The sequence below is a fragment of the Corvus kubaryi genome, unplaced genomic scaffold (genome assembly GCF_017639235.1).
Source record: "Corvus kubaryi isolate FWS band 111438036 unplaced genomic scaffold, C.kubaryi_AGA036_p1.0 split3-73, whole genome shotgun sequence".
Lineage (NCBI taxonomy): Eukaryota > Metazoa > Chordata > Aves > Passeriformes > Corvidae > Corvus > Corvus kubaryi.
In genome coordinates, this window is record NW_024582091.1 from 25,621,156 (window position 1) to 25,642,894 (window position 21,739).

Here is a 21,739-nt window from a genome sequence, read left to right on the forward strand (position 1 = left end):
CCGGGCGGGTCCCGGCGGCTCCGCGGCGCTCCCGGCCCGCCGCCCGCGGAGGGTCCGGCACCAGGCGCGCACCGACGGCCGGCCACGGCGGGGCTCGGTGCGCGGAGCCCGCCCCGCTCCCCACAGCGCCGGGCACGGGGCGGGGCTGCCCCGTCAGCAGCTCTCGGAGGGAAGGAGGGGGGGAGGGCGCGAATCACTCACCGACGACCGCGTTGTCGTCGCTCGCCGCTGCGATCACGGCCAGCCCGCAGAGGCAGCACGCGAGAGAAACGACGGCAAGGGGGAACGCAAGTGTCCGACCCATGGTGGCGATGCGGTGAAACTAGAGGACTGCGGCTCCCGCTCGGCGCTTCCTTGCCTCCCTCCGCCCGCACCGCTCTCGCTGCCGCCGCCCCACCCCGCGCCGCGTCACGGGAGCGCCCCGAGCTGGCCCCGCCCCCCTCCTGGAACGGCGCGATGGTCCCGCCCAGCTTCCTATTCCCCCCTATCCGGCGGTTAATGGAACGGTCCGCAGCACGCCGGCGCGGCGCTACTCTCCCACGTGACCCCGGCGCTCCCCCAGGAGGGGACTTTTCCCGCGCGTCACGCGCTGCCCGAGCGCTTTACGTCACCACGGAGGTGCCGCCCCCTCCCCAGTGTGTCCGCTCATTGGCTGGGGGCGAGGCGGGGGGCGGGGCCGGGGCGCGCGGGCTCGCGTTTCCCGCGGGCGGCGAGCACGCGGTCGGTGCTGCTCGCTCGGAGCCGCTCGCTCGGAGCCGCGCTGCGCGGGCGGGGTGGAGAGAGATCCTCGCTGCTCGGGGAGGGACGGCCTCCGGCCACGGCGGTTGCCCTCTTCCTGCTCCCCTACCCCATTTCTACCGTGACAAAACAGGGATTCGTACTTCATAGGAGTTTAAATGAATCGCACATGAACCTTAGCAATCTGCGTGCAGCTCTTGAATAGTGTTGTCCAGCTGTGCTCCCGGCAGCACTAGTGCCATCGCAGGTGGAAGCTGTACACTGGGAGTTGGTGTAGGTCCAGGATGAAATGGCTGCAATAGTGGAAGGGAAGCATGGTACAGATTGCAACCTGTATCTTTACAGCTGCACCGTAGAGAGCACCAGGAGAAGGCTCCTTGGACATCACGCCACCCCTTTTCGTGGACTTGGCAGCGTTAGGTTAGCAGCTGGACTTGATGAAAGGGCTTCTCCAACCTAAGTGGTTCTAAGAATCAGTGATTCCCCCCTGACCACTGGGTAGAGTTCCCCCTATGCCTATCACATTTGCTCTGTCCTTTGTTTCTCCCTAAGGTAGCTTGAGCCTTTATATATTATTATCAGTAGACCCTCTGCAAATAAAAGTTTGTTTGTGTAAATCTGCCTCAGCATTTTGTGCGGTGCCAGCACAGGTGAATGTTGGGAAACCAAGGCAAACATTCATGCGTGCTTGTATCCAAGGAGAGCTAAGCTAGAGCTATAAAGCAAATTTTATTATGGTCTGGGTCAAAGGACAAATGGAAGAGATGAGTTATAATTGGGAGATTTCCCCCTTGGTTCTTCTAAGTGTGAGCTGAACTTGGGCAATTAAGAGGAAACTGCCAAATAAATCCCTAGGTTAGTCTTCCATTTTACTTTCTTTCCTGAAGGTGTTACATTGTCAAGAGCCAAGAGAGCAATACAAATGCAGAAACTTTAAGGCAAGCCACCTATCATGATTATTGTGTGAGCTACGGAAGGGCCTGTAGGGCTGCTGGTAATACATAATTTGGGTATAGAGCTTGATGACAAGGTTCTGTACTGTCATATATTGTGGTGCTTTCTGCTAGCAGGCAGGATGGCTAATGCTTTGCCCTCCTGCAAAGAAGTCTCAGAGTGAAAACATAAAAGAAAGGTCTGTAAAGAAAACAACAGAGAATCAATTTTGTGACATGAACTGGAACTTTGTAACAGCTGCATTAAAATGACCAAACATGTTCTGTTGTATGTAAATGTCAGTAACATCAGAATTTAGTTCTGAAAAGTGATAAGGGAACTGAAGTTACACACTGACTTTCGTTATCTCTCATTCTGCTTTTTTCTGGAGTTTTAGTTTAAATTATTTATTTTTACAGTGTGGCGAAAGTTTCTGGCCTTTTAATAAGAAATACTTTTCACATTCATTATTAAAATACTATATTTCTGTTCTGCCTTTGAATAAGCAGCATAAATTGAGGAGCAGCATAAATAAAAATTGCAGTGTAACCGAAACTGCAGGGAGCATGGAATAAGGGAGTTTTCTATGGATTCTACTCATCCCTCCTGCCCATACCTGCAGAGATTTTTATGTCCGTCTGGGATAGGCATCTTCTACTTGGATCAGGGCTTGATTCACAGGGTCTCTTGTGATTTTACTAGACATGTGGTATTATTTGAACTAAGGTTTTCTCTTTTGCAGCTCTTGTGGGTTATAATGTTAAATGTATCTTCAGCAGTTATTAGTGTTTTATGAGGGATTGCAGTGCCAGTTCTGTTGATGTGCTGGACACATGAAGTGTAATGGTTGCCGCAATCTGCATTTCATCAGGAGAGCATACTGAAAATCTCTTCTTTTGAGAAAGAAATAGGACAGTTAAGTAAGATAAAAGACAAGACTCTAATCAGCGTTCATGTATATGGAAAATTGGGAGAAATTGGAGTACGTACTAAAATAGAACTAAGACTACCAGCAAGGGCAAGAACATCACAAGCAAGTGAAAACATGTTTATCATTCTGGGGGCTGGGGGGAATCCAGAGAAATGATAAATGTGGTTTGTGTGTTTTTTCTTATAGTCAGCATCTTGGAACTCTGCTGTAGCATACAGTCAGCAGGATCACGGCAGACTGGGTTGTTATTGTTGGATTTAGAACACCACATTCATCACTGGATTCAGTTCTCATTGCACTGTTATATACTTAGTGGTTAGTAAGGCATTTACCTCTGTTTTGAATCTATAAGGAATTCCAAGCACTGCATTACTGAAAAATTATGTAAAATCCTTGACAAAATGGGTGAAACCTAAGAGTCTGCAGATGCCCATTTTAGAGAAGCACATTTGAAACGTAGCAAGTGCCCAGGATTTGGAGCAGATTGTGTTGTATCAATTGGTGCTTGGCAAGATGTGATAATGGGTTGAAGAGATTCCACAGGAGCGTACAGCAGTTTGGGATGACAGCAGTAATGAAAAACAAAATTTAGTAGGTAAACTGAAGGGAATATATATTTGCTTCATTTTGTAAACATTGGTCCTCATTTCCATATTGTCATTTCAAGTGCATGGAAAGAAAAGTGCATGTGAAGTGTAAATACGTGGTGGGTGTTTTAGCAGGGAAAATACAGCATCTAAGGAGGTTTTGGGGTGTTTGTTACCATTACATAATGATGCATTATTGTGTCCTGGTGCCATTCACCAGAATTGTTCAGAAATAATGCATTGACTCCTGCGCCCGGAGCTTTGTAATCTTTGTTCGTCCTTGCGTCGTGAGACAGGTATGGCAGTAAATCCCGCTGTGGGGGCGTGTCCAGCCGGGGCTGGATACTGCCCCAAGGCGCATCCAGGGTGGTGCACGCCGTGCCGTGTGACATCAGGGTGTGCATTTAAGGTGCCCGTGTGTCTGTCCCCAGCAGGAATTCTGGGTGAGGACATTGGCACCTGTACTGTGCAAGCTGCTTGCCTGCGGCGGGCAAGGTGGAGCTGTGTTTGGTACGCACAAATTCTGTGTTACAGGCACTCGCTCAGCCCCACCAGGTGGGGTGGAAAGGCTGCTTTTAACATAAGGAAAAATAAAATAAATAATGTAGAGTGGTTAGTGATGATATAGTAATGTTAAAAATATTTTCTTAACTCTTTTAGAGACAGTGATACTGGCTGATGCTTTTAGCCTAAGGCAAGCCAGAGACATGTCTTGAGGAGAAGAATGGAAGGCAACAGGTAGAGGTAAAATGGAGTGGAAGGAATAAACCTTTCACCTGTGCAGCTGCATCCAACCAGAGAATGAGGTCAGGCTGGTTTAGGTGACCAAAGGAAAATAAGGCAAATATTTAGAGGGAGTCCTTGCAACGGTACATCCATTCACTGTATTTTTAACATGCATTTTTTGGTTGGTGATGGTATAATACAGTGGTGGGCTTTGGCCTGTGTCAGGGCAGGAGCATATTCCCTAGGAGTTTAGCTGTGTCCTCAAAGCTGGCTGGCTGGCTGGCTGATAAAAATGCCTTGGTCAACCTGGAAGTTTTTCAAGTGAAGGAACTTCAGGAGGGTCTCCACAACTTTTTCTCAGTAGATGTTTTTGTTCTGAGGCTCTTTCATCTGGCCCCTGCCTGAGATGTAACTCCTGTGAGCTGCCTGTGCCTGGCCTTGGGTCCCACTGACCTGGCATCTGCTCTTGCTTGTGCCCTGATGGCCTGGACCAGTGCTTCTTCCCTCACAGCAACTGAGGTACAGGCACAGCTGAGCTCTGTTGATTTGGCCACCCATTACTGCCTCCTAACATCCTAAACCTTATCAGAATTACAGTATCAGGAATTTTTCTATGAGGTTTGTAAAATCATTCCACTTTCTCATTTTCTTTGTGCAATAGCTCTGTTACATCATTCTGATCCATTTGATACACTGCATAGTTGATATTATCAGTAAAGATTTTTCAAAAACAATCCCTCGGAGTACCTTTTTTTCCCTCCCTGGAATTGGTGGCAAGAATTTTTTTGTCTGACTTACAGCTGGGGGTCAACAGTGAATTAGTGAAGGGTATCCCAAGCAATAAAGTATGTGAAGGGCAATAGCAGAGAGCTGTAGCCATGAGATTCTAAAAAAGAAAGTGAGACAGGTCTGTAGGAAGGTGAAATATGTTGTCAAAGGTCTGTCTGATACCATGAAAATAGACATATACTTCAGAGATCCCAGGGCTTCCCCAGATCCTTGTGGAGTACCTACACAGCTGAGGAGCCACACTAACAATTTCTGCTGGCTTTAGCAGCCTTGCTGGATCAGATTCTGAAACCCTCTGACCTCAGATTAGGTAAACTACCTTGTAGATAATGATTTTGGCCTCCAACTTCTGTCTCATCAGTGCTTGAATAGGTGCGGGGGGGTGATTGGAGCCTACTGTCTGTGCTTTATTAACACAGTGCCCTTGTGCTTTTAACACGTACGCCTGCACAAAGAAAATTGGTGTGTAATCTGAGGGCTTCTTTCATCACTTTTCATTTAAAGCAGTATCTAAGAGAGTATTTTGCTGGAGTACGAAGCTCAGCAGAAAACTCCAATAAAGCAAAACTTGAAAGACACCAGTTTTTCTTACAGTGGTGACACATTACATAAATAAAACACTGTGTAATCCAGTAAGATAATAGTTTTTCTCAGAATGCATGTTGCTGCCAGCTGTTCTTTATAGAAGAGAGTTTTTTAATATGGTTGCTGGGAAGGGAACTTCTCCAAACCCAGCAGCTGACAATGAAAGTCTTCACCTCCCCATTTGCAGACTGGCCCTGAATTTCCCAGCTTTGTGGAGACCCTATGGCTTGCCTCTGGACTTGCATGTCCTCTGGATGCTTGTGCATGCTATTTCTCTGGTCTGGCACTCTGAGAGGGAGCACTGTATTCCTAGTGATTTGATCAGAGATGTAAGCTATAGTAGAAAATATGTCACAAAACATCGTTTTGGATTAAGATGAATATTCCATTTCTGTTTCATTGTTCATAGCCTTGGACTCCAACTTGCAGGCACTGGGAAACCAGGCTTGAAAGACACACTGTTCTTTCTTTTAGGTGACCTCTTAATACTGGATGAAAGATTTTACCATGTTTTTTTCTGGCAGAGTGTCCAGTCATGACCAATGCAAATACAGTAATTATGGCTTGCCTGAAGAATTGTTATGCCTGAAATTCAAAATACTTCCTGGTTGTACTCTCCTCTTCTCGTTATAACTTCTTTCATGTGGTGTAACTTCAGCCAGTTGTCCCCCGCCCAGTTCCCACGTGTTGTTCTCCAAGATCCTGAGTGTATGACATCCAGCTGTACATCCAGCCATCATCCTGGTCATCACGAGGTCTATGACTTTTGGCACAGGATCAGCTTTCTGATACTTGATGTGATGAGGCATTTGCCTGCCCTCAGAGTCCGTGAACATTGCCCACTGCCAGAGCATGAGTTTCTGGGCTCTGATATCTGCTCAGATCAGGTCATTTGGACTCAAATCACACGCTGTGTTCTGCTTTGATCCCTTGTGGAACACTGGAGATACTGGGGTGGCAGCCACGGAGCAGACCTGCCATGGGTGACCAAACCAACAACAAATAAAAAGTCAATTAACTGGTCTTCTAACATTGTCCTCTATAGCCTGCAGAACTAAAATTGCTTTCCTGACTTTAAACATCTGAATATAATTTAAAATCCTTGCAAGAAATAAGAGCCACTAACCTCTGTCTCAGTACTGAGTATGCAAAACCATATCTTTTCATAGCAATAGTTTCTGTTACTTACAAAAAGTAATTTGTCAGGAAATGTGGGGTTTTATGAAGAAAATATCACAGTCTATTGTAATCTTTGACACAGAACTATGAAGCGAAAAAAATTATTCTCTAGGCAGATTGATTTGAAATATTCCTACAGAAGATTTAATTCCTATAGTCTGTGTATAGATTGCAGAATGCTTTAGAAAATGGAAGAATGAAATGTGTTACAGGCTTCTTAGCTAGCTGCAGATATACAAAGGTATTTTAGGTTAAATAATCTTTTTGTTTTGTAGCATAAGTAAAGAAAAACCTAAACTCCCTTGCTAAAATTAACAAGGTCTCCATACTCAGAGCCTGTGGAGATCACTCTGGGTCTATGCCCTCTTCAGGCATAAACATTTGCTGATTTGTTAAATTCATTCCCATTTAACAAATAAACTTAAAATCGTTACTTTTCATGAAATCCATGGACTTAAGCTTGGACAAAATCAGGTTTCTCCAAATCCTTCCCTAATTCAGCCTTCCCCATCTTACCCTGGCACTCCTCTGGGAGGTTTAGCAGCTCATACCATGAGCCCAGGAGCAAAGGTCACTCAGCACAGCGCTCTTGGCAGCGCTGGGAAAAGGGGTAGGAGAGCTGCACTCTGACCGTGTCCGGGTTGCCCTGGCACAGCAGGGCTGGTTTAGCCTCATGTCTGCAGCCAGGCTCCACGAATGAGTGCTCTTTCCTCTGATCCTCCAGTGCACTCGGTTATGGCCTCTCTTTCCAGCCTGCATTTTGGTCTTACACACACCTTCTCTTCTTTTAGTGCTCACCTGCTGGAGCCATCCATGCTCCAGCTCTGCACTGTGTGTCAGAGAGATCTTGCATGTAAGAAATCACTGACACTGGCACTCATTGTGGATTATATATTTACATCCACACATAACCTTAACCATACTGCAGTAACTTTATAAACAGTATTTTTCTCTGTTTCAATGGCAGTAGTCACTTTTTTTAAATTGAGACCATCTGCTATAAATAATTACTTAAATCCTCTGCCTGGTCTAGCATTTCCTGGTTTTAGCCTGATGCAGCCCAACCTGATTCCAAGGACATTATTTTTAGTTTATAGTAGTCAATGCAGGATCAAATGTTTGGCCTTCACTGAGGCCACAGTCCTATGACCATATTTTTTCTTCTTTTTGTCTGGGATGTCATTTTACTGTATCAGTGCTTGTAACTCTATAATCATATTAACACTATTTCCCATAAATTGTAGGTGCACTGAAATATGTTCACAGGTCTTTTTCTCTTCTCCTGTAAAAATACTTTTTAACACCTTGTGAACATGTTTTTTTAAGCCAAAAAAATGTTTCCAAGCCATTCACATGTGCAAGATGACATGGTTTTATTTTTGCTGTAAGTGAAAGTCACTGTGGTTTGTAAAAAGCTGAGTGGGAAATAGGGCTCTACCTTACAGCAGGCCGGAAAACCACCTGGGAATCATGGATTGAAGGTCCCACAGTTAATTATCTTGCAGGCTACTGTAGGCCTTTTGTTATATGTAGGTACGACTTCCAGTGTTTGGAGGATGTCCATGCCCTTGATCACTTGAGAAAGTGCACATGGGATCCATCTCCATCCAAAGCCAAGCTCTGCAGCCTCTGTTTTGTGTGGGGCCATTACAAACGCAGGCACCTGTTTCCCACTGACAGGCTACACTCACCACGCTCTTTAAAAAGTTATTCTTCACAATGAATGCTGTCAGTTCTTGATTAAGTAGCCTCTAGCTGGCATTTTAGGAGGGATAAAAATACTATGGCTTTATGCAGCTACATTTATTTAAAGAAGCAAGTGTTGTTCCATGTGCCCCAGCTACAAATGGCCAGTACTTTTGAGATGAATGAAGTCAGGAGACACACTGTCAGAAGTGACAGTGTTAGGAGTGACTCCCTGTGAAATATCTTTCATTTCCTTCCTTCACAGCACTAACCTGAATCCTGAAAACAGTCCAACATTTTGCGATCTCTATGATTTTCAGCCTGTCCTTCTCCCACGCTGTGGGAGGACAAGCTGTGCCTCCTGCAGGCGCTGGCACAGTGATGGATGCCAGCAGAGCTCCATAAAGCTTTGTGCTGTATCCCATCTCAGCCCACCCCATCCCATCCAGCAGAGTGGCACCAAACAAGGAGGACACTGCAGGCATCTCTTGTCCAAGCAGGGACATCAGAAAATCTGAACAGAGCAGAGCTTGGAAAGTACCTGGCTGTCCCTGTTGTACACTGTGGCTTCTTTTTGTTTCCTCAGGGTTAAACTCCCACTCAGATTTGGGAGGATCTGGCCATAAGGTAATGGATCCTACACCTTTCAGACTGCAGAGAGCCAGTGGCAAGGCAGCAACTTGAAGTGGATGTTGCTAGTTATAAATATATCCAGCTTTTGGTTTGTTCTCTGTAGGTTTGAAAGCTATGCTTTTTGCTACTGTGTCTCGGTTTTGAAAGACAGGTGTCTGCTAAGGAAGGCAGAAGTCCCCCCCTTGAAGTGCCAGACATAACCCCTTTTCCTTCTAAGTTATTATATTTTGAAATCAAGGGCCTTTAGGCGAAGATGTGGGAAATAGGAATAACAGTTCTTTACTATATATATATATATGTATATAACCAGTCAAACAGAACAGCAATAACTATGGCAGTAACAGCAGTCACAAACCCAGTGCCAGCCTTCTCGGCTGTCAGGCCCTTTCCCCTCGGGTGCAGTTCCGCTCGCAGCCGGCAGGGGCGCTGGCGGCTCCCGGTGAGCAGGGCAGGTGCGATGGTTCCCCCGCGGCTGCAGGGGGCGCTCCGGAGCGAGCTCGGGGAGCACGCGGCACCGGTGCCCTGGGATCCCGGGAAGGGATGGAACAAAGGCTTCACAAACCCCTGGGCAGCCGATCCCGGACTCTCAGGAACAGCAGGCTGGAACAGCAGGCTAGAGCGGCAGGCTAGAACGGCAGGCTGGAACGGCAGGGACGAACGCAAATCCCGGGTGGCAGGCGAGATGTATCCAGATGGGAGAACCCCACGGAGGCCCAGGCAGGCAGGGCGAGCAGGGCTACAGCGCAGCGAAAGCTCGAAGCAGCAGCGGGGCAGGGCAGCCACAGCCCGGTCTCCAGCAGGGCAGGGAAAGCGGCTTTTGGGGTCCCGGCGTTGTTTCCAGCAGAAAGAAAGAACGGCCAAAAAGAAAGAAGCAGCAGCTCCTTTCTCTGCAGCTTCTCTCTCCGGACGCTCAGAGCGAACTGCCCCCACACCCAGGTGTAGACAAAGGAGCAGCCAGGCCCGCCCCACCCCCCTTTTTGTCTTTCTTAAGTACAGCTATTTGTCCCCTAGCAACATGCATATGGGAAAAAATTCCTTTAACAGAAAAAAAAACTAAGACTAAACTGAAACCCCAACATACTGTTAAAGATGCTGTCTTTCTGCGTGGTGTGGTAGCATGGAAACTACACTGTGAATTTTTCTCTCTGTGGTAATACTTACATATTACCACTTACTTACTACTTACACTTTTTACACTTATTTTGTTCTCTTCCATCAAGCAAACTGCTGAAAGCAATATTCTTGTTTATTACATTCCTGAAAATCTAAAAATTTTAACAGGCTAGTCCTATATGTTAACCTACTGAGAACAAACTTCTAGTATGCATTTGTTAAAATAGTGTTTTTCAGCTAGTGAGGACAGAGCAGAGCCTGTAGGTTTTGTGAGATGCCTCCCTGTCTGTCAGGGCCCACCTTCAGCTGACACTGAGCTCTGCAGCCATGAGTTTGTAACCTTTGGTCCTGGAGATGCCCTGGCAGCTTCCTTAGTTTTGCCATGTGGTTTTCTAGCTTGAGCAATATATTTCTTGTCCAGGTGGGGAGCTGGCTGGAAGGTGATGTGGAACTGCAAGCTGTTCCTATGGCGACTCTTGCTGGCCATCCCTAGGATTCCTCTTCCTTTGTGATGGATGGAGAAGCTTTCATCCAGGGAAAGAGTTGGGGGATGACGGGCTGCAGTTCTGTTGCTCCGTTTGCTGCTATTCACAATAAAAGTCCCTTTTACCAGCTCCTTCAAGCTCCCTTTCCTCCTTTCACACTCACCTTTTTCCTTTACCTCAAAGGTTTCATTGAGTCTTATCAGCAAAGTCTGGTTTAAATCCATGTCTTTTCTGGAAAAAGCTTCCTGCTACTGTCAAGTGCTTAAGCCAATAAAGAAGCTAATGAAAAAATACCCATAAAAAACAGCACTCTGGATCCCTGTTTTTGGTCTGTAATGACTCTTGCCAGATTAGTTCAAGATTCTTATCATGGCAGTTCCCCATGCCTGCTTGTGATTATTCCCATTGTATGGATGAGGAAGGTAGGAGGCAGAGAGGATGCTCCAAGCACGGCCTCTGCTCTGCCTCCCCTCATGCCGCTGCCAGTGGCAGAGGACAAGATTCCCATGAGCACAGTCAGGGCTGTGAGGGCAGGACATGGCTGGCTGGGCTGGGATACCCAGCTGCTTCCAGGCCTTGGCAACTTGCACAGGAGGGCAAACAGAATACTTCTTTATCTAACTAAAATGACAGAGCTGAATAAATGGAGAGCAGATACTGAGTTAAGGAAGCCAGGGTGCTCTTAGAGTAGAAGTTGTTTTTCCAGAGTGAGGAGAGGAGGCAGGCGATAGGAATGAGAGCTGTGAGGAGGTGAAGAGGATCCTCCATGCTGGCTGAGAAAGGACTCTTGAGAGAAGAAATCACTCTCAAGAGTGACAACTGGGGAGAAGCAAGCATTAGGTATGCTTGGGTTTGGGAAAATATGGCAAGGACTTGACTCCTTTTCTCTGGAGAGGAGGGAGCCTGGCTTTGAGGTGGGCAGGGGGGTCCACTGATCCTGTCATCCTCCATCACCATCTGACCTGATCACACTGAGCAGTCAAGAGCCCCATCAAGCTTTCAACAAGCTTTAAGGAAAATGAAAAAATATTTAGGTTTTATTTTTCTCTGATTTTTTTTTTTTAATTCTTGTTACCTTGTGTGAGAGCCTTCCTCAGAAACTGATTCATAAAAATGGTAGTTAAATTTTAGCTGAACAATTACTCCCTGACTGCTGCCCTGTGGCTTGCAAAATTACTTCAGCAGACTAATTTTGGAGTGGGATGCTTTGTCCTTTGACACAATGCTCTAGTACAAGCGATTCTGTGTAATTGCCTCAGTCCTTTCATCTCATTACAGTAAAATGAGGTTGTGTCCCATTAATTCCAGCAGGCACTGGTTGCAGTGCCCAGACACATGCCAAGCACGGAGTCTCCCAGAACATTACCAGCTGACAGAGGCATCTCTCACCCTTTTCAGGTATCGAAGATGTTTGTCCTCTGCCCTCAGTGTAAAGTAGTTTTGTGGGAAGTATCGGGAAAGCAATCTAAGCCTTGAAATAGAAAGGCATACCCAAGGGAACACCTTTCTCAAGGGTGGAAAGGAACTTCTAATTAAAGAGGGGGAAGGCAAGAAGTAGCAATCTCCTCCTTTAATGCATCAACACATGGAGTATGTGCAATATGGATACAAAACTCTTGCAGGGGCACATTCAAGGTTGACTGATTCCAAATTAAATCCAACTTAAAATTACTGAAGCAATTTTTGGTATATTGTCCCCTTCCCACATGACATGGCAGCTTCTTTCCTTAGTTGGGAAAGCACAAGCTCAGCCCGGAGGAGGATGATGGAGCTGGAGTAAAATGGTGCATGCAAGCTGCCACAGCTCCCCTGTGTGCAGAGGTGCCTGTGTACATGCAAACTTGTTTCTACCTGACACGTAAATTAAGTAAATCCATGGGTCATAAAAAATGACAATTTCTACCCAAAAAGAAGGTGCAAGAGGTACAAGATGGGCACTAGCACAAATCCACTGGATAACATTGCTGGAAAAGAGTATTCACAAAATTTTAAATGCTTGGTGACACCCACCTTGCAAACAATTTAACAGCCAGTCCTATTTTTTTCCAATACCAGCTTATGTTCTCTCAGAGATGTGTGTGCCCTGAGAGCCTGGGCTTGCTGCTGTTCCAGGAGCTCCAGCATCAAAGAAGTGACTTTTGCCTTTTCCTGTCCACTCCAGAAAGCTCAGAGCATTTAGTACCTTAAATCCCACACACCAGGCTTCCACCTCCAGCAGCTTTCCTGCTCACCAGTGCTACTACATTTTGCTCCATCCAACCTGAGGACCTTGAGAGCAGCTTCTCCTCACAGGCAGGCTCTTCAGCATCTTGGGAAATTAACTTTTCAGCTGCACTAAGCATTTCTGATTTCAGTGTTGGCTGCTGCCCAGCCTGCTCAAATGGTTTGCACCATTGACAGTGGGAAAGCTTTTTATATAAGGGAACGTAAATAATCTTCAAAAGTGCTTTACCTGTCATAAAGTGTCTTAGTCTAGCATTTAGTCTAAACCGAAAATCCCAAATGCCTATGTCAATTATATGGGTTGTTTTTCTTAAATATTAAAAGTTAGAATGTTCTTCTTTGTTTACATTTTATTACTTTATACAAGTATGAGGGAACATTCTTGGTTAAACTTAGGTCATATTTGTCATTTTTCACCTTTCAGGGTTTTATATGAGATTCAGAGCTCCCACCCACAGAGTTGAGACTGCTGGCAGTAATGCCTGTTGTGTGCCCAAGCCTGAAAAGCTGCCTGAGGTCCAGGAATTCTAGAGTTAAAGCTGACTTACTTCTATTACTTTCAATGCATTTAAACAGGTGGTAGGTGTGCCTGGAGATGTGTAGCTAATCCACTTCTGCATTTCTAGGGTCCTGTCCCCAAAGGGGAGTATTTGAAGTAGGCAGTGGGTGACCATCAGCCCTCATTTAGGCAAGGACAAGGGGCTGGTGGAGCTGAGCTTCAGGCAGGGGACATAAGAGGAAGGGGACAAGGTTACAGATCAAAAAGTTTTCTCACTAAAGCAGTCTGCTTGTGCTAATGCAAGCAGATTCTGACTGAAAACCAAACCTTTTTGCTTTAGGGAGATGAAAAGCAGTTCCCAGCTTATTATGTGAATAAGATCAGATCAACAACTTGATTTTTGTGGAAATTCACCATTTGCACAGTCAGATAGCTGGGGAGACATACCTTCAAAGGTAGGACCATAAATTGACTCTCCTTCATTTCCTTTTCCAGTTATGGTATCTGCAGGGTTGATAAAAGTAATCATCAGAGACCATGGTTATCACAGGCATTTATCACCGGGTTGTCGGTGAGCTGCTCAGCTGAGGTCAGAGACATGGGTTGCACATCAGCCTGGGGGAACAACTGCTTCCATCTCTGTTTCACTACTGGAATTTTGACAGAACTTTGGGAAGAGCCCTTCTTCCATTCCCGGAGACAGTGTCTCTAGGAGCTATTTCATGCAGTGTGTTTAATTGCTGCTGCTCTGAGAAGGGCCAGCATCTCCTGCTGGGAGAGCTATGGCAATGGCAGAGCTGAGCCAAGGAAGGAATGCCCCGAAAAAAGATGACTGTCAGAGGGATTAGGGTTAGAAGAAAGAAGGATGAAAATGCAGCTGTGATTTTATGGTAAGGTAAGGCCACTAACTTGTCTAAGAAAGGAGAATTGATAAGAGTGAAATTCCTATTCAGCTGAATGAGTGAGGCACTAAGGAAACTGGGAAACTGATGTATCTTTTTTTTTTTTTTTTAATAAGTCTAGTTTTGCTACATTGTTTAGACATTATCAGGTTATCATTAGTCCTCTACAGTAGCAAGCTCGTAATTTTAGATTGCTTTTATGGACTACATAGATTTCTGCATAGTTATTCATGAAAAGCATATTCATAGTATAAACCTGAAATGTATTTACACACATTTGGAGCAAGGCAAGAAGTATGGGTAGGTAAGATGTGTGATAGAAAAAAAGGGAGTAACAAAGGAATTGCCTTCTGATATGCCTTGCTATCTTGACCTCCCTGGGGATGCCAGGTGGGCAGGCTGTGTGACCCATTACTCGTGGTGCTTTTTTCCTTGGGGCCATGCTCAAAGCATAGCACTGGAATTCCGACAACTCACCAGCACGCTTGCAAGGGCTCTGGCACTTGACTAAATGCCTTTGTAAATTAACCTCTTTAAAAAACAAATAATATACTTCCCTATGGATAATTTTAGTTTTCTCATATTTCCAATTAGTTTCATAATTGCTTACCAATCAACCTAATGGAAAATAGTTTTAATGTTTTCAGTTAGTTTTCCTAAATTCTTTTGAAAGGGTCCTGGATAATCAAAAGAATAAATTACTCAGACTTTTCCTATGTTTAGAAAACAAGATGTGAAAAGAGAAAATGTTTTCTGGTTTTATATATCTATATATGCATATGTACATACACATATATACACACACACACATATATATATGAATTAAGAGATTAGCATTGTCCTGGAGTTCAGGTATGTTTCCATACATAAAGACTGCTATTCATGCGGATCACAACACCACCCCACCCCCTTGTCTTGTGCTGTAACTCTGTTTTACGCAGGAAACCCACCTCCCCCTTGGACCTACTTGTTTTTCACTAGGCATCACAGAGAGAGTTTGCTCCGCTGGAGCACAGAACCTGGAAATTCTCACAGGTTCTGGGACATGCATCCGAAAAGACCTGCAAAAGTGAGAGGAGGAAAACACGTGTGAAATTCCCAGCTGACAACATGTGAAATTCCTAGCTGAAGTCCACTGGCCAGATTCCTCACTTTTGCTTTTCTCTTCTGTAGTTTACCTCGAAGAGCAGCCTCCTCAATGGCCATTCCTACGTACACAAACACTGTTTAAAGCAGAAAAACAAATGCAGTGAGGGAAAGGCCAACTCTCTGTGCTGCACTCCTTCTCTAAGGCAGGCCAGTGGGAATGGTGTCCTGGGTTGCAGTGTATTCTATTACCATCCTCATGAGCTGTTGAAATCAGGTGGGGCAGTGTTTCCTTGCCTCCTGCCCCCAGACCATCTTTCTGTTAATTGCCCATCATTGTCCTGCCGCCTGACTCAGAGATAACTCCCTCCAGACTATCTTCTGTTAATGAGCCTCATCAACACTTGGCCTCATGACTCATTACCCCATTGTGAGATGCTCCACCCAGAGGGAGGAACCAAGCATCCCATCGTGGATATAAGCTGAGATTCTGAACACCACTGACAACCTTTCCCACTGGATTTCCAGGGGAAAGGAGCTATGCAGCCACCACTGGACCTCCTGAGGAAGAGCAGACCCTTTTTCTACAGGATCACCGCTTCAGAGGACTGCAGCCACCATTCTACCAGACTGCTACCACCACCCTGACTAACAGGGTGTCAGGTTTTATCCTGACTCTCAGTTGGAACTAGTGTTTTCTTTTATTTTTTTCCTTTTCTCTAATTTCCCCATTAAATTGTTATTCTGACTTGGTGCCTCCCACTGGTTTGTTTTCAAACTAGTACAAATGGCCTCAGAAAATGTCTGCAGGATTGTCAAGGCACAACAGAATCTCTATGGTTTTGTTTAAATAAAAATTTTTTAAAAAAAGAGGGTGTTTTACTGCATTCTGGGCAGAAATAATCCCCCAGAGTGTGCTAAAGCAAGCTACTGGGCAGGGCCTGGTTCTTTATCATGCATTTATTTACATGTTTATTGCAGCTGGTACAATAGAGGCAGGAATAAATGAGTCTGCAGGAATATTGGTCACCCTGCCAAAATGGACATTACTTGCTCTCCCAGCCAGACTGGTATTTTGCACCTCACACCACCACAGCGTTTCAGGGGGGCCTTGGCTGGGAAAGGAGGGATTTGGCAGTTGGGCTTTTGGTACCCAGGAATAAGGGTACCCAAGAATTTTGGTAGCAGCATAGTCAGCACAGTTACACTTTTGTCTGAAGCAGTCAGTGCAGGTCAGGCATCTGGGCTAGTGTTTGTCCCTCCAGGGCTGCCAAGAGCCATGGAGACTCTGCCATCCTTTGCAGGGGCTGCTCTCCAACCCTGCCATCACAGGGCAGAAAAACAAGAAAGGTGCCACAGCTGCCTGTGCTCACTTTTCTTCCTCCCCACGGTATCTGCCCTTTCCCTAGACAACCTCCCCAGCTCCTTACAGACCTCGTGCTCCTGTAAAGCAGTGCTACTTGCCTGGCTGTTTTTCAGGTATTTGCTGTGTAGATCCTCAGCAATTGCTTGATAAAGTGCCTTGGGCCTAAAGTCTCAATAGTCCCACTCATGGTAAGGCAACTTGAGCAGCTCCTTCTCATTCCCCAGCACTTGGCCATCAATGAGGCACATCACCAAGGAGGTATACGGACACACCTCAACTCTCAGTTCCTGCATTTCAGAGGGACAGCAAGGCCTCCAGGGATTAATTACATACTTAGTGAAGAAACAATCATAATATCCACCATAGGTGAAGTGGCCTGTGGTATTTTTATGCCTTTGCTACTTAAAACCACAAATCCCACCAACTGGAACAGACTGCTCAGCAGCTTTCAGCAAGGTGTACCCTGAAGGTTTGGATCCTGCTGCTTGGGAAATTATCATGCTAAAAGTCGTCTGGGTGTCATTTGGGGGATAGCTTGGGCTGAACAGGGAAAGCACCTGGAGAGCTCCATCCTGCTTTGAGAGTCTGAGAACATAAAATATATTGGGGTGGAAAAGCTCACTTGCAAAATCTGCAGGTGGCACTCACAGCTGGGAGAGGCTGCAGCCCTGGGGAGAGGACACAAACAACCTGACGATGCAGGAGTTACCTTCTTTTTCTCCTATAAATATTCATGCCATGCAGATTCTACTAAAGGCTGTATTACAGGATCTGCAAACTTGCTTGGAAACTTCAGCTTCAGAAACTGTATTTTCCAGGTAAGGAAAAAAAATGGGCCTACATGTAGTTTAATACCTTCCCGTACCCTGTCCTATCACAGCTTGTACTTCCCTTACAAACTGCAACCTAACTCACCTTCTAACCCAGTTATTGCCCTCCACACCTCGTGCCTCCGGCGTAATTCCCAATACTTGCATAAGTGCATGCAAAGGGCTCTAAATCCCTGTTTGCAGGGATTTAGAGGTAGTGGGTGTCTGGTTTTTCTCTGAAAAACTGCTTCACAAATATTATTCAATTACACTGGTACTCCCCTCACCCCTCCCTGCCATGTGAGAGAGATGTAAGCGGGGAGATATTCAAAGATGTTGCTGAGCATCACCAACTGCACTTTTGCATGTCCAGGAGATTGGGTGCAGGGCCTTGGGGCAGGTGAGTGCTTGGTGAAGGCTGCAAGGTGAACATTTCCAGTCCTTGTTTCTTGTACCGTTGCCTCAGAAGTGAGCTGCTATTTAGATATGGGACATTCCTGTCCATCAGCTTAGCCTCACCTCCACATGGGCTATGGCACACAAGCACCACAAGCTGTGGCCTAAAGCCAGCTGGGCTGGCCTTAACATAAAGCAAAGAAGTGACTCTGTTCATCTCATGGTCCCTGTTGCTATGGTTGGGATGGTGGCTGGAATAAAAAGGAAAAAAGCCAAGAGGCACACACCCCTGCAGCTATCAGCTTGGCTTGCCCTTAGGGCTGCTGATAGATGGCAGAGCTTTGTCAGCTGTAACTAATGCCCGGGAATGAGCCTGGCAGACAAACCCCTACAGGCTGGGAGGGCAGAAAGGTCAGCATTGTGCACCCTGAGGTGGGCTGTGTGTTGTGCCTCTGCCACACAGCTGAGCTTCCAGGGAAAGCCTGCAAAACCCCATGAGGTTTGCAGCTTCTTGCTTTCTCACTTGCACTGCCAGAGCTGCATTAAGGGATTTGCTGTAAGATGCTGAGCTTTGATGTGTGTGACATCTCATACAACACTGCACAGCTGTAACATTTCTTGGAGGTGTAGGAACAAGGAGGTGAGGATGATGCAGTGCAGACCCCTGCCCTGAGCAGCACCAAGCCGGAAGTCCGTAAAGCCTCAGTGCTGGTGCCTGCACCTGGCAGCAGCAAAGAAAAGCAGAAACATGAAGTTTGGAATATTTTCTTCCCAAGAGCTGATGCCAGGTGCAGGCATTTCTCTGTTTATTTGCTTCAAGCCCACACCACTCCCTGCTCCTTCCAAACTGGTACTGGGGCTGAAGCCCAGGGGCTACCTCTGCCATAAACCTGGCCACATGGAAAAACAGGTGCTGGAGCAGCCCCACCACCATCACTACCACAGGCACCCACCTGCCCGTGGCAGTCTGGCCACCATGAGTTTGAGTCTGTCAACAGGGCCCAGCTCCATGGGAACACCAGACACCAGCCCACACCCTTACCCTGCATTTCTAAGCACTTCCCAAGCCTAATGTAAGCAGTTTTCTGTTGGAGGTCAGAAAAGGCTCCAATATCTGTTTTCCCCTGAAGGAAGGAAAACCGGGTTACACAGAAAGCATGTGGCAGAGCAGAGGACTGAAGCCAACTCTTTCCAGAACTTTTGATGGATGCTGTCAGTAGCACTTAAAAGAAAGAGTGAAGAGCCTCTTGCTAAAAGCAAATGCCCAGCAAAAAGTGGTAAGTAAAAGCAAACATGAGAGCACTGCTTCCTCACAACACTCCCAGCCTCCAGTGAGCCTCTGCTCAAGGATTTCCTGGTATCTCTGCGTTTAATTCCCCCCGGCAGCTCTTTTTCATTTGAAATTCTTTGCTTTTCAGGCAAATGTGAAAGCCTGGCATCCACAAATTTCTGTGGCAATGAGATTTACAGCTTAATTACACCCTGTGTAAAATGTGTGTCTCCTTTTGACGCAAAAACTCCTACCCACAGCTGTATTTGCTGGGCACTGCTGAGACATCATTCCTGCTGGCAGCGCATGGACGGAGCAGTTCCAGAGGGGTCGCGGCTCCCACAGCAAAGCTTTGTGCCACCGCGGCAGCTTTGCTCTTTTGGCTCATGCAGCACGTGCAAAAGCTGCTTTGTGGGACAGCTGTAGGTTCAGCTCGGGCATCTGTCAGCACGGCTGGGTCAGGTCACTTTTCATCTCTGAGCACAGTGAACTTTAGGAGCCACTGGTGTTAGAAGTGACAAAACTGAATTTGTGTGTTGTGTAAAAAAAATTGTGTAACTTTTCAGGGAACAACAGAACAATTGTCACATCCCCAGGAAAAATACATCTTTCATGTGTCAAAATCCTATTGCAGGTGAAACAGCTGAGATTTTCTTGCAGAAAAAACCTATGTTAAATTAAAAAAACCCAAACCAGTTGATTTCTTATCTTAATAACAATGTGCATTTTTTTCTCCAACTGGATATCCCACTGGCTTTATAAAGTGATACGTGTTTACAGAACCACAGACTCAGAACCAAAAAGCCTCCTGGGTAAATGTTGCTAAATTACACATGTCTATAAAAAACCCAGACTGAGCAAGAAATCACAGGTTGCCGATGGGCCTCTTCCAGGTAGCCCTGAAGTCTCTCTGGTCTGGCTCAGTGGTAGTTTCCTACAGTGATTCATTAGGGCAATGCTTTTTTAAGAGGTTTGTTGGGATTTGCAGCAGTGCTGGTTTTGAAGAGCTCCATCCTCACAGTATCAGGGGCTGTGAAGACAATCAGATTCTCGTCTACCACAGCTGCTCCCTTGCCTGAAAGATCCATGCACAAGGTGTTATCATTTCATGTGATGATGTCCTCCTGCTGAAAAAATGCAGAAAAATAAGGCAGACGAAAGAGTTTGGACAAGGAGATATGTTAAAATGGTAAGACAAGGCAGTTTTAATTGTCAGCCAGGTCCTGGGCAGCAGCAGATGAGCTGAGGTGTGACAGTAGGTAACTGCAAGCAGCACATACAAATGCAGGCATGTTTTGTGGGCTGTGACTGTGTGATGCAAAGGAAAGCCCCCTTCCTTCCTCCTCCCAAAGGTCGGCAGCACGGCTGCTGGAGCCTCTGTAGGCTGTAAGCTAAGCAGAATCTAATTTTGGTAGCCAGGCCATATGGCTTCTGCTGCAGCCAAAAAAAAGTCTTATTTAAAGTCCAGAGGAGAAGCAGCGTATCCAAAGTCAAATATAAAATCAGCTTCAGAAAATACTGTCTTGGCTACCTATTTTCCCCTACATCCATATTTTTAGCTCGATACAGATTAATGCAACTGAAGTTTATTGGGCTTTCTGAAACATCTCTTTTCTTTTTGCACCACAACATTTAAGGATTAAACCCAGAGCAATCCACTACCTATAATTTTTTAAATTTACGCACAAGAAATTCTGTTCTTGAAATTTAATTCTGTACCTACATAGGACTGGCTCCCATTAATCCTTTTTCTTTGAAAAAAAATTACTTTCTTTTTTACTGATAATTTCTAGGCATTCTTACTGTCATTGTGGCCAAGAAAGGGAATTAACTATAAACATGCTGGTAATAGTCAACTGATAGTCAAAGTCAAAAAGAAAAGCAATGATTAGCCTAACAAGCGTAACTTGTTTGCTCAACAGGACTGTTTTCTGAAAATTTATTTTTGGTGTTTTTTTATAAAAAGAGCATGCCAAGAACCACCAATTACTCGTTGTCTAATCTGCTCTGGTTTTTATTTCTCCACTTCTTTTCTCATCACTTGGTAATTCAGGTACATTAAATTTTATTCAACAGGTTGCCAATTATGAAAATTATATATATTAAAATCCTGAACTGGGTGACTAATATTGATTTCAGACTCTATTACCTGTTTATGACAACATGATACTGTTCTGCAAGCCTGTTTGTAGTACTCAGATGAGGATAAATGTTTTGTGGGTGACAAGAGTTAGATGTGAATTAGTGAGTGCTGTTCTCCTTGCCAGCTGTGGCACATGTGCTGTGCTGCATTCAGTTTGGGGAGGAAAACAATTACCACGAAGGAAAATATGGAAAGCATACGAGGTTGTGCAGTACCTTTAAACAATGATACTGAAAGCCTTTCAAAGGTCGGGCAGCAATGCTCTTGGCAACTTAAAGTCCTTTGAAGAGTGCGCATGCACCCTGACACAAGACACGAGAGTTTTGCTTCTATGTGATTCTCAGAGGGTTTTCTTGCTCCAAGTCTCTTCACCTGGTGCAGCTGCAGCTGTTTCAGTTCCTTTCAGTCCAAAATAGCCTCAGAAAAGGTACTGAGAAACAGAAGAGAAAGCAGACAAAACTAATTTTAAAAAATTATACACACACATATACATAAATATACATATATGTTTGAGAGAGACCCCCACATGACTGTACTAAAGGAGAGCTGCTAGAGGTCAGCCAGAGACATCTTGGTAAAGGGCAAGTAAAGTCACAGAATGGGTCAGGTTGGAAGGGACCACAGTGGATCATCTGGTCCAACCTCCCTGCTCAAGCAGGG

The 21,739-nt window shown here is 45.5% G+C and overlaps 2 protein-coding genes across 2 annotated transcripts in view; both read right to left on the reverse strand.

The window, feature by feature from the left end:
• The window catches only part of CD164 (CD164 molecule), a 13,815-nt gene extending 13,407 nt beyond the window's left edge, over positions 1 to 408 (reverse strand). The window contains exon 1 of the mRNA XM_042016748.1: positions 202 to 408. Within this exon, the coding sequence (XP_041872682.1) occupies positions 202 to 304 (103 nt within the window). The 5' untranslated portion in view covers positions 305 to 408. The remainder of the gene's footprint in view (positions 1 to 201) is intronic.
• A 14,578-nt stretch (positions 409 to 14,986) lies between these two features.
• On the reverse strand, positions 14,987 to 17,438 carry PPIL6 (peptidylprolyl isomerase like 6). Its single transcript, XM_042016220.1, is given in 5 exon segments — positions 14,987 to 15,070; positions 15,188 to 15,217; positions 16,530 to 16,748; positions 17,171 to 17,266; positions 17,385 to 17,438. Coding segments are annotated over 5 exon segments (483 nt in total).
• Positions 17,439 to 21,739: the final 4,301 nt, after the last annotated feature.